Raw genomic sequence first — 12,221 nt, forward strand, 5'->3', positions numbered from 1 at the left:
TTTTTCAGTTCATCGCCTCTGTATGCGCCAGACCCCATGGTTTTGTTTGTGGGTTTTGTACCCAGATTGGATCGGTCACAGAGTGTTTGATTGAGGGTTACACACCCATGATGGATTTTGTATCCAAAATTTGTTTTGTGGGTTTCATACCCAAGCTAAGAGACTTCTAGGGAGGAACTTTGGTGACGATGCACAACCTTAGCTGTTTGTCTGTGGGTTTGGATGCTCAAAGCATCTGTGAGAGAAATCTCACTGTCTTGCTGCCTTTGATTCTTTCAGTTTGATTTATTTTTTTGTTGTTTGTCCATCTCATGATGAACATCATTGAACGAGCTTTGGCTTTTGTGGCGCCACAATAAGGGAAACCTAGAGAACTCTAGGATTTCCTCTACGCCCTTTCCAAGAGAGTTGTGCACCAGTTCTGATTTTTTTTGGTGATTTGCCCAACATGACAATCAGCCCACACGAATTGATGTTGAATTGGAGGTTGGACACATCTTTGAAAGCATTTGATCAGAGCTGCCTGTTGGAATAGAATATATGATGATTGAAATCATCTTGGCTGTCAATCCATAGCTGGCTGTCCTGGAGGTACTTGAGAAGAGGTACACCTTAGAGTAGTTTCTTGACTTAATATGTGATGATTTCAATCATCATAGCCAAGAACCCCCATGGGTTAATCGTACTGGATGTTGAATGCATCCTTGAAAGTCTTTGAGCGAAGCCTTGCCATAGAGAGATTCCTCACTTTATTTACGATGATAGAAGTCACCATAGCCAAGAATCCTCTTATGTGCTTGCTCTTCCTCTTCGTTCCTGCAACTCTCCCCAAGACTTGCGGCCTTATAGGCTTTTATTTTTTTCTGGAGCCTCCCCTTTTATTTTGTTTCTGCAACCTCACGGCTGCCTCCTGCCCCCCGATTCTTGCTTCTAGGCGTCATGCCTCTTATAAAGGCTATATTATGACGAGTTTGAATTCAAGCTGATGACCACTTCTCAACTGAGATGTTTATCTCTTTGTGTTTCATATCTAACCAAATACATCTCTTTTATTTTTTTTATTTTTTAATTTTTTAATTTTTTTTCTTGATAAGACGGCGGGGACAAGAATTTCAATTATATCCCAAGTCAAACTCCTGGCTGATTGCTTTTGTGAAAATTTCCCGTTCAACACATAGTTTTCAAGGATGGGAAGCCCCGAGAGAACAATCTTATGATAAAAGTTCCATGTTTTGGGAAGATCAGTTTTGTTCCTAGAGAATGGATTCAACAAGCTAATCTCAAGATAGAAACAACCAATATGTTTTACTAGAATCAACCAATCTTGATATGATCCCCAACAATATCTTCCATAAGCCTCAGGAAGCACAATGTCCCAATGTTGTTTTTGTAGTACGCTAATACAAGTTCTTACCTCTCTATCTTTGCCAGACATCATGAGCCATGGCACACCACGGCTTTGCCAACCAGCAAGTTCTTGTGCAACAACATGTCTCCAGGCTTTGCAAACATCACTAACAGATATACAATCAGTCACACTCACAGTCAGTCGCTCAAAGATGATCTCAAGGATACCCCGAGGCAGCTCTGTCCAATCCAGATTAACAAGCTTCTGCTGCTTCTGTCTTCTATTTCTGCTTCGACCCATCGTCCAGCTCTATGACTCTACTCGCCTACAAAAACAAATATAATTATTGAATATCCTTAAACTATCTTTGGGAGAAAAGAGGGGGGAAAGAAATCATAAACGACATGTACATAATAACACAGTCCCAAATGTATATCTTCAGAAAGTAAAGGCCGAAAAATAGACATCAGCAAACAAATGGCAAACGGACAGTCACAGTCAGTCACAAAAGTGAGCAAAAGAATTACCTTCACAGCTGTAAGTCGAGTGATCTCATTTCCCATCCGATCAACAAGCACAGGAAGGCATACAGGCAGTTCAACATTAAGGTTATCACCAAATGTTCACACAACTAGATCCATGCAAGATATAGCACATTCATTTACCTCCTGCATAAGAATAGACATGAGCCACAATATGTGCAGACATAAACAATTAAGTACATATATAGGATGATCTTGATCTTTATTTGTCAAGCGTGATATTATGGCATTATATATTGGATGAACATAAGGTTTGAAATCAAAACCAATCCCCTACATGGAATAACCATATCATATAAGTAGAGAATAGTTTAACAGGACCACAAGACAAAGTGTGCCCACTAATACACCTCGATATTCAGGCGAACAACATGGAAAAATTCCCTACACACCCTTAATGCTTCAGCTGTGACTTTGTAATAACGCTCTCCCACAGCAGATACAACAGGACTAGAAAGAGTCTGCAATAATATGAGTTTATATTTTATAATGTCCCCAAACGAATGCAACTAGTGGTCTATTTCTCAATGTCATATCAGCGTATTCATAACATAGCATATTCGTAAGAGTTACTGCAGTTACCTTGATATAAGGATGGAAAACACAGAAGGAGAATGTGAAGCCAGCACCAATTGCGCAGATATAAGAGCTTCAATCTTTAAATTGGAGGTAAAAGACTTATCCTGGAAAAAATTACAAGAGACCACCAAAAAAAGGAAAAAAGGGGAACAAATATCAGCACCAGAAAAGACTTATCTTAGTTCAAAATACACTTACAATTTGAGACAATTTTACTTACACTTAACGCCTTTTCAATTCCTGGACTGAGTGAACCCTTGTGATCAGCCAGGAAATCTGGAAAGACCACCACAAGTTCTTTCAAAACAGAAAGAGCGCCAACCCGAAAATAGATAAATGTTATAGTTCAGAACATTCCCATAACAAACAATCCAAAAGATATTTAAAAAATCCTACCTTTGTCTTGATAGATTTCTCATGTAGCTGCCTATTTATAGATCTGACAATCTTTGGCGCTTCTTGCTTCAATAACCATTTTGGACTGCAAAACATGCCAAGAATTTAGCAAAGGCATCTAATAACTCAGAACTAGGACTTCCCTAGTTAAGAATCTAAGATTTCTAAAACCACACCCAACCGAGCAAATGCTAGATAAGAGGTAAAAGAGAAAACAAACTGCATGTACTTTAACACTCAGATAACATTACAAGTTTACAACTAAGTTACCTCTGATCATTTATCTCAATCCGTCCTTTTGTAACATTTTCAGTTTGCTGCAACAGTTCAATGAATGTATTAAAAAATCCATCTGCAGCAAAATAATTAATCCTGTGAAGTGAGATGATCCACTGACATTCATTCTGGTTTACATTGACATTTTCCTCCCTCTCTTCAAACCTGTCAATTAATTTTGGACAAGCCTGCGGAAAAGCAGAAAGTGTTTAATGATTTCATTGAAGGACTATTGTGAGAATTGAAGGAAATTAAACATCACATTTCAAGTCGATGAGAGACCAATACCAAGTAAAATACAAAATCAAAATGTTACAAATATATCGATAGCACAAGAGAGCACACAAAAATATAATGCGAAGTTTCAAGAGAAATTGCAAAGCATCTCAGGACTATTGTCCTCATACAGCTTTGAAAGCATCTCAGGACAGGAAACAATTAATGCCGCTAAGCATTTAGCTGCTGCTCTTCGGACTTTCCAGCTGACATCTTCATCCCCCGTATATTCAGTCGCTCACTACAACATAATAAAGCCAGCATAATTAGAAATCATTTAGTGGACCTGTGACTCCGAGTCAAACATAACCTCACACAGCTTGAAAACATACTCATCTTCCTTGAGTTTCATCATCAGAATCCTCCTCCATGCTATCAGTGAAGTTCAGGTCTTTAAAGTTAATGTGGCACGAGATCAAAAAGAAAGATTTAAACGAAGAGGTGCTGAAGTGGAAGAAGGTACGGAAACTATGCAGCCTTTCCATACTTTCACAACTCTATTTTAAAGCTTTTTGTCCTGATACAATCTGTTTGGTGTTTGACAATGTGGACGGTCTTACATATTTCCTCTTCCTAAGCTTTTTAATCCTGCTCACCCTCCTTGGATTATCATTTTCCTTCATTTTCTCTAACTTCTCTTTCCTCCCTTCAATATCAGATTGAATAACTTTCTCTCTCTTTTCATCTGACAGCAAAGCCAATCTAGCAAATTTCTTGGGCCTCACTAGGCCAAGCCTCTCGGTTATTTCCTTAAATGCAGGAACAAGACCGCGCCGTAGGAAGCATCCATCAATCAGCTGCATTGAGTTTGATTCAGGGAGAGCTGGGGCATCTTTCAACTCAAGGTCCAAACAAAACGGGGAGTCCTTTAACCACATCCTGAGGGAGTGTGCCTTCGCTACAAGAAGGCCACTTCGTGTTTTGCAAGGCAGAAAAGGTGAACCCATCTCCCAAAGGCATGCCTTCAATGTACTGTTAAGTGAAACCATGTTGTACTCGGATGTCCCCGTTATCAGCACAACTGATTTTGGAGATTCTGGATAACCCTCCAATGATGCATCCTGCCATAAGACAAGAACCTCTGTGTTAGACTCAAAAATGAAAGGGGAGCTTCAAAAGGGTAGTGATCTCAAACGAAACTGTGAAGGAGAAAGAGGGTTGCCTGCATCTGATCCAGCCATAAAGTAAGACCAACAAGAGCAGAACCAGCTGATAACTTTCTAAAGTCAGCAGCCCAGTCTTTGTCAGCTACCCTGAATTTAAAAGATTACTGGGTATAAGCAAACCGATGGAAACGGAAATTGATTGATAAGGAAAACCACTTTCTTTTCTTTAGCCTTGATAGACATAACATCCCAGATGGTTGACTATTGGATCTACCAACACCTACCTGAACACATCATTGTTATAGATGCCTCTCTTTACTGCTAATTGGAAAACCCATGAAGCAGTGGCACGGAGTTCATATGCCCACAAAAGGTCCTCCAAAGCATTGACAAAGTTGAAGGCTGCATTGTCTTCCAAGGGTTCTAGTTTTTCTAGGCAATGATCTACTTCCAAAATCAGTGACTCAGGTTTTTCTGTCACAAGCCTACAAGACAAGATTTGCTTGGAGATGGATCAGAGGAGAAAAAACTTGGAAAAAGAAGAAAAGTCGGATTGTGATTCTAACTTGAGAACTAATAATTACCTGATTGGAAGATCAAATCCGGCATCACGCAGTGCATTTAGGAGAATAATGGCTTCACTTTTGTGCTGGGATAAACTTGCAGCCCGTATAAAGCAAGTCCATATTCTATGATCTGGCTCCAGGCCTACTTCCTTCATCTCATTGAGCTTTTGAATTCCAATGTTATAATCTCCATTCTTCAGATAAGCACCAATAACTGAACTATATGGTAACGTATCAAGATCTAAGCCAGTTACTTTCAAATTGTCAAGCACCTTTTCAGCTTCCTGAGGCTGTCCAGAGCTGCCATAAGAAACCATAAGCAAGTGCATTGTGGCAAAGTTGGGTTCTATTCCGGCCTCTTTCATCATGGTGAACAACATTTCAGCTTTGGCATGGTTTCCTGAATTTCTAAACATTTTCATCATTGTATGATAGAAGGACCGATCCAGTTTACATCCATTTGACCTTAACTCTTCAAAAAGTTCTTCAGCTTGATCCAACAGCTTCTGCTTACCAAATGCCGAAATTAAGCTTTTGTAAGTGTCCAACTTAGGTTCTAGGCCCTGCCTTCTCATTTCCTGCATCAATGATAAACCTTCTTCTGGTCGACAATCTCTGCAGTACATTATAATTAAAGTATTGTAAGTATCGTCATCAGGTTGAAGTACAGCTTCTTGAATCTGCTGGTATACTTTAACTGTCTTTTTGAAATCCTTAATTCCTGCATATAACTTAAGCATGGAATTCCATATTGAAAGATCAGGCTTGAACCCTGCCTCTTCCATCTCATAAACCATTGCTTCAACATCCCTTACTCGTTTTCCCCTGCACAATAACTTGATCATAATCCTGAAACAATCCATGTTAGGAAAATAACCTGCAGCCTTCATTCCATGGTATATCTTCTTTACCTCAAATATGTTACCTTCTCGAGCAAATGCTTCAAGCATCAAGAGAATTGAACTCTTGCTTATTTTTAAACCCATATCTTGCAACTCCTGGATTAGAACATAGAGCTCATCCAATCTCCCATCAGCAATCAGAGCTTGCAAAAGACCATTTACAGAATCAATTGTTGGGGAAGGACCATCTCTCATCATTGTGTTAAAGATCACTCTAGCTCGCTCATAGCAACCACTTGCAGCATAAGCTTGAATCAAGGCATTCCAGACCTTCCTATCCACTGCTTTACATCTTTGTCTAAGACTTCCCACCAAACTTTCAGCTTTCTGCCACAGCTTCAATTTCCCGTAGACTTCAATAACATTAACATATATGTTGACATTGTCAAAAAAAATGCCTTTCATTTCTGCCTGATCAATCAAAAGGTGGGCTGTCTCAGGGAAACCCATCTTACAATAGATGAGCACCATAATTTGGTAAAGATGCTCAGATGGTTCAACACCATATAATCTCATGTCAGAATAAACCTGAGAAGCTTCACCAAAGAGTTCATTCTCTTCGCAGCCTTGAATCAGGATTTCATACATGGTTGAACTTCTGCTAAAAGAATGGAACCCTCTGGTATTACTATATTCCACCAAGGCAGCATCAAATCTGTGAGCCTTACATTGTATGACAACCAATGCTTCAGTTATAAGTTGATTGGAACCGGGAGCATGTTCTCTCAAAAATTCAAGCAATTCACATGCTTCTGAGTGCCTTCCACATGAACTATATGAACTGACAATAGATAAAAGACTTTCCCTGTCCAACTCATAGCCACTGGTGATGGCTAATCTCAACATTTTAGCAGCATGGTCATAACATTCTCCCTTAACAAGAATAGAAGAGATAACTTGTGGGTTCATACCACCAACTTTTTCCATATCTCTGATCACTCTTTCAATGACTTCCAATTTATTTTCTCTTCCAAGCACCCGCAACATAAACCCATAGAGGGCATGATCCAGCTTGAAACCGTCATGCAGCATTTCCTGATACAACGTGATAGCCTTCTTTGTCTCATTGACCTTCAGAAAGATATCCAATATAACTGAGTATGCTAGATGATCTGGTCTAATCCCAGACTTAACCATGCAATCAAATGTCTCTTGAGCCTCCACCTGTTTCCCAGCCTTGGCATATGCACACATCAAAGCACTATAAGTCCGAAGAGTGGGTTTCACTCCACTGTCCAACATCTCTGACATCACATTAGCAGCCTCCGTTATCTTATTTGCTTTTCCAAGCGAATCGATCAATACAGTGTATGTAACAGCATCAGGAGTCCGGCCTAGCATTTTCATGTCCCTGTAAAGCTGAAACGCTAGATCATGCTGGCCCTGCTTGCCATACATGTGGATAATAGTATTGTAGGTCATCTCATCTTTACCAAACCCCATTTTCATCATATCTTCACCAATATCCCTCACCTTTTCTATATCAAGTTCTCTTGCAAAAGCATACAACAAGGAATTATACGTCACTGCATCTGGGAAAAACCCTTTCGACTCCAATTCCTTAAAGAGCCGCTCAGCTTCGCTCGATTCTCCACATCTCCCATAGACGGAAATCATGGCATTGTAAGTCCAAAGATCAGGCTGACAATTATGTGCTTCCATATCATTGTAAACCTTCACTGCCTCCTCCAAATTGGATTCACGCGAACAGCCACTTATAAGAGTATTATAAGTTATTATATCTGGCCTAAGACCTGATCTTCTCACCTCATTTAAAAGGTCAATAGCCAAGTTTGGTACCATGGCTCCTGACCTCAGGCGAGCATTTATCAAAGTATTGAGACTCACGAGGTCCGGTTCGCACCCTCTCTCACGCATTAAATTGAGCAATTCTTGGACCTTATTAAACCGGCCATTTCGTGCATAGACGCCCATCATGGCATTGTACACTTGGACTGTATTGCCAATTCCGGGTTCAGCCCTCGTGAATATTTCCACAGCTAAGGCTTCCTGGCTAGCCTTTCCAAGGACTGCTAAGATAGTGGCAAGCATCCGTGCATTCGGGGAGTACCAGTGGCGTAAATTCAGCCACTCGTAGACCTCCAATGCACGCTGCCAGCTCGACTGGCCAACCCATTTCACCACAAAGCAAAAATCAGTTGGGGTCATTTGAACTTTCCTATCATCCAACACATCAGCCACAAACTCGTCGGGTTTCAGTCCCAAAATCCTATCAGTAAAAAGTTTCACTCTTTCTCTCCAATCTTTGGCTCTTTTGAGAGCCAGTTTGGTCATTTTCTTGGCCTTAGTCTTGCTGTGCCTCCCCAACACTTGTTGGGTTTCATCATTCGTATCCAAAGAACCCACAGAACCCAAATTCAGGTCTTCTTCCTCTTTCCCCTCAGAGTCGGAATCAGGGGAATCTTGCACAACATGGGTCGTGAGTGGAGGAGTGAATTGGGTGTGAGGTGAGGGATAAGAGTCAGTGAGCTTCAAATGGGGCCATCTGACTGAGGGTGAGGCTCTGCTATAGCTAAACTTCTGAGTGCTTTTCGTGTTCCTTGTGCAATCATCGCAGCCATTCGGTTGCCCAGTAGAGGAACTAGAAGTAGAAGCAGTACTAGAAGTGGAAGAAGAGCAAGAAAGAGAAGCGGTTCTTTTGCATACCTTAGAAAACGCAGACGAAGGCGATGAAGATGATGATATTGAATCTGAATGCAATAATGGCGCGGTGGGAAGGGTCGTCGTCAGTGCTCCTGTGAATGCCGCCATGAAGACTCGCTTTTGAATTCTTTCCGTGAGCTGGTTCGCGTTTCGGTTGATGGTCGCAGAGAGCAGAGAGCAGATATTTCTTTCCGTGAGCTGGTTCGTGTTTCGTGTTTTGTTTACTTATCACGATGTGATTGGGCTAGCTAAGTTGTAAATATTATATGTGGGCTGAAACCAAGTCCAACCCAAAACCTAAAAATATATATAAAAAAAACCTCAACCCTCAACGTGGCATTAAAATAATTTAATTTTACCAACTATCATTTTTTGGATTTGTTTTGGAATTATTTATAAAATTTAAATATTGTAAGATTTATTTATATCATTAGTGTTAAGAATAGGTATATAACTAAATATCTCTTGAATAATCTATAAAGATTAAATAAAACAAATATCAAATTACTTGAAAAATTCAAAAAACCGTTTAAAGATTATTGGTTCAAGCAAAACTTTTTAAAAGGAAATCAAACAAATAAGGTTAACTCTTATGTCCATCTTGACAGGTTGTTTTTTTTTTCCTTCTAATTTTGTCATAAATTAAAAATAAATAAATAAAATAATTACCTGAACAACATGTTACTGTTTGTGTCTTGGTTTTTAGCCGTCTTGACAAATTGTACATTTCATGTGTATTCGACAGTTATGGGCTATATAAGTCTCTGCAACCACACTAGGGTTGCGTGTTAGATTAGTCTCAAAAAGTGAGATGGGAATATTTTCAAACAGGATTTCTAGGGAGGAGCTCCCCCAGGAGATCACATCTATGCTTATAGGAGCGGGTATACATTCTCTCACCGCGGTAAGTATTTATATAGAGTAAGCTTTGATTGAGGGATTCATCAAATAAGGTTATTTGAGGGATACTTTTGTAGATCCCATTATATATTATATTTTATTAGTCTAAACTGTCTATTTTGTAGATATTCATTCAAAGATCATCATCTGCAAAAAATCATTTGAATCTGATATCATTTTACCACTCCATTAAATTATTGAAATTTTCGTACTTTCTTGAAGCATAATGTTCATTGATTTTGTAGAACACAATTAGATGTCTAAACAGTTTTCGATTTGTCTAATCTTTGGTAAGGATGATCTATGAATGAAGACCTAAAAAATAGATTGTTTGGATCATTAGAAAAAATATTGTAGGGTACCTTAAAGAGCGTCCTTCAACATATATATATATATATATATATAGAGCTTCCATTGAGAGATCGCTCAAATAAGTTTATTTGAGGGACACCTTTGTAGAGCCCACTCTGCATTGTATTTCACTAATCCAAACCGTCTATTTTTTAGATAATCATTCAAAGATTATCTTTACAAAAAATCACTTGAATTCGATATCATTTGTGACGGAACCCGACCCAAATTCCGCTTTCGAATCCGAGCTGAACCCTGTGCGTGTCCGACACCTGCCGGATGTCGGGCACGAATGACCTAACTGCCCTTCTATACTAAGCATGATAAAATAACAAGGTTGACTTCTACCGAAAAATCGACAGAGTCTTCCTTGTAACTGGATCAATACCAAAACATTTACATCTGCCAAACAAGTATATATATATATATATATATATACAACCAACTGCCAACATACATATATATACATTCCAATAGTTACATTCTAAGTTTAGGGCAAATTATCATAGCGACAACTAAGAATTTACAAAGGAGTCAATCATTTTACAAAACAAAAAGTCCTACATCAATAGAAAGGCGCGGAAGGTGGAAAACGGCCCGGTGGTGGATCCCTGTGCACGCCTACTGCCTGGGGGCGCAAAACATTATAAAGAGTGAATGGACCCAAAAACAAAGTTTAGAAAATAACATATAAACATACTAACCCCACTGTAAAAACAGTTATACAAACTAACTTATTCTCTTTATTTCTGAAATCAATGCACTCATATAATTATACATGTATATAAGCCAATCATACCTATGGTCAACATTAATTTCTTAAGGCATTGAAAACAGTTTAAAACTACCTCCTAGGTGTACCCCTTATTTCCGTCAATTCCTAATATCCGTCAATTCCTTGCATCACCATGGGTGATATGTACTCACAGGTCTCAGTGACACAAGGTCAGTCCGAGCCGCAACTCGCAGGATTCAGGGGACCGTAGTTAGCATGATCCGCATTACTCGCTCCACACGAGTTCGGGTACCATAGAACTCGTGGGGCAAATGTCAAGCATGCTGACTAAACCGAAGGCAACCAATACAATCCAAAGGCAATATTTTATCTGAAGGCAACATTTATAGATCTGGGTACAAGGTGGTTTAGGAAAATATAAAATATTCAAAAGCATAGAACATCTTATAACACTAATCTTTTAATAACATTTATTCAAGATCAAATACTGTAACTGAAACTGAACTGCTTAAATTCATTTATAAAAACAAAGAGTCCACTAACTGGTAGTCCGTGCTTGCTGGACCTCTTGAAGGTCCCTCCTGCAGGTCAACTGGTGCCCGGGTGCCTAATTCAATGACCATAATATTCTATTAATACAATATAGTATTAATTTAAAAACCCTGACACCCGGCTCCTAGAAGTACGTGCATCAAATTAAAATTGGTCATATGGCCATAAAAGCTTGGAATAGTTTAGCAGTATCTTGGGACTCAAAAAGCACTAGAGTCCCAAAAAGTCAACCCGGGACCCCACGGGTCCATGACCTCACAATATGATCCGGAAGCCTCTAGAAGTTCCAATAGACCTAGGATACGTCCCAAGGGTTTGGTATCGATCGGACGGTCGAATTGATCACGATTGTACAATCGCACGATTTCTAAACCCTAGCCCTAGGGTTCGCGATTTCGGAGTATCCGGGACTCTAATTCACGATCCGTCGAATCCTACATGATTCTGAAATTGTCTAGAGTAACATATCTGAAAAAGATTACGATCTAATAGCTCAACCATATTGAACCCGGAAATCGCACAATATGTAAAATCCGTTCGAGGCTCAAACGGTATCCAAATTGAGATCCACGAATTCCTACACGCTCGTGACAACTTAAGGATCTCATCGAGACACAGTGCCACTTCAATACCCTCGCCCATGCATTGCCACACGTGCCGGCAGTGCTGGGTGCCCAAAGCGATTACGTGTCGCCAGAAAATCTCAAAACTGCTGCTCCAAACTCCTACCCTAGGTATAACACCCTATTTGGAACCACTTTTATTTTGGACCTACCCCAAAAACTAACCGGAAGTGGCCAGAATCGAGACCCCAAAATTGGTCGAATTCCCAATTCGAAAATTAATTACCTACGTTCAAAATCGATGCAATCCTACCCAACCATCAGCTAGAGCATAGAAAATAGGTAGAAATCCATACCTTACTTGTCAAATTTGGAGGCGAAATGAGGGAGAACGAACGGTTTGAAGTTTTGAAAAAATCGACACGATTTTTTTGCAGATTCCAGCGGCTGGAGTGGCTGACAGC

General features: G+C 39.7%; 1 protein-coding gene across 7 annotated transcripts; it reads right to left on the reverse strand.

Moving 5' to 3' along the window:
- LOC18775386 (pentatricopeptide repeat-containing protein At3g18110, chloroplastic) lies at positions 1,575–8,837 on the reverse strand. 7 transcript variants are annotated; one of them, XM_020566472.1, is made up of 12 exons: positions 5,108–8,837; positions 4,808–5,008; positions 4,580–4,670; positions 3,750–4,478; positions 3,549–3,658; positions 3,263–3,329; positions 3,136–3,182; positions 2,866–2,950; positions 2,690–2,745; positions 2,473–2,573; positions 1,876–2,016; positions 1,575–1,665 (listed from the first exon to the last, which is right to left on the reverse strand). In XM_020566472.1, the coding sequence occupies exons 1-4, from the start codon at positions 8,761–8,763 to the stop codon at positions 3,915–3,917; spliced, it is 4,512 nt and encodes a 1,503-aa protein (XP_020422061.1). In that variant the 5' UTR covers positions 8,764–8,837; the 3' UTR covers positions 1,575–1,665; positions 1,876–2,016; positions 2,473–2,573; positions 2,690–2,745; positions 2,866–2,950; positions 3,136–3,182; positions 3,263–3,329; positions 3,549–3,658; positions 3,750–3,914. The 7 variants fall into 7 exon arrangements, with proteins under 7 accessions (XP_020422061.1, XP_020422057.1, XP_020422058.1 ...); XM_020566468.1 differs by adding an exon at positions 2,283–2,351 and having other exon boundaries at positions 3,136–3,329; XM_020566469.1 differs by adding an exon at positions 2,241–2,351 and having other exon boundaries at positions 3,136–3,329.

Source organism: Prunus persica, chromosome G6 (genome assembly GCF_000346465.2).
Source record: "Prunus persica cultivar Lovell chromosome G6, Prunus_persica_NCBIv2, whole genome shotgun sequence".
Lineage (NCBI taxonomy): Eukaryota > Viridiplantae > Streptophyta > Magnoliopsida > Rosales > Rosaceae > Prunus > Prunus persica.

Excerpts from the sequence above, each read along its gene's own strand:
- LOC18775386 (XM_020566472.1), bottom strand. The coding sequence starts at position 8,763 with ATGGCGGCATTCACAGGAGCACTGACGACGACCCTTCCCACCGCGCCA. Across the intron at positions 4,671-4,807 it reads TATAACAATGATGTGTTCAG|GGTAGCTGACAAAGACTGGG; the intron begins GTAGGTGTTGGT and ends TTTTAAATTCAG. Across the intron at positions 4,479-4,579 it reads TATGGCTGGATCAGATGCAG|GATGCATCATTGGAGGGTTA; the intron begins GCAACCCTCTTT and ends GTCTTATGGCAG.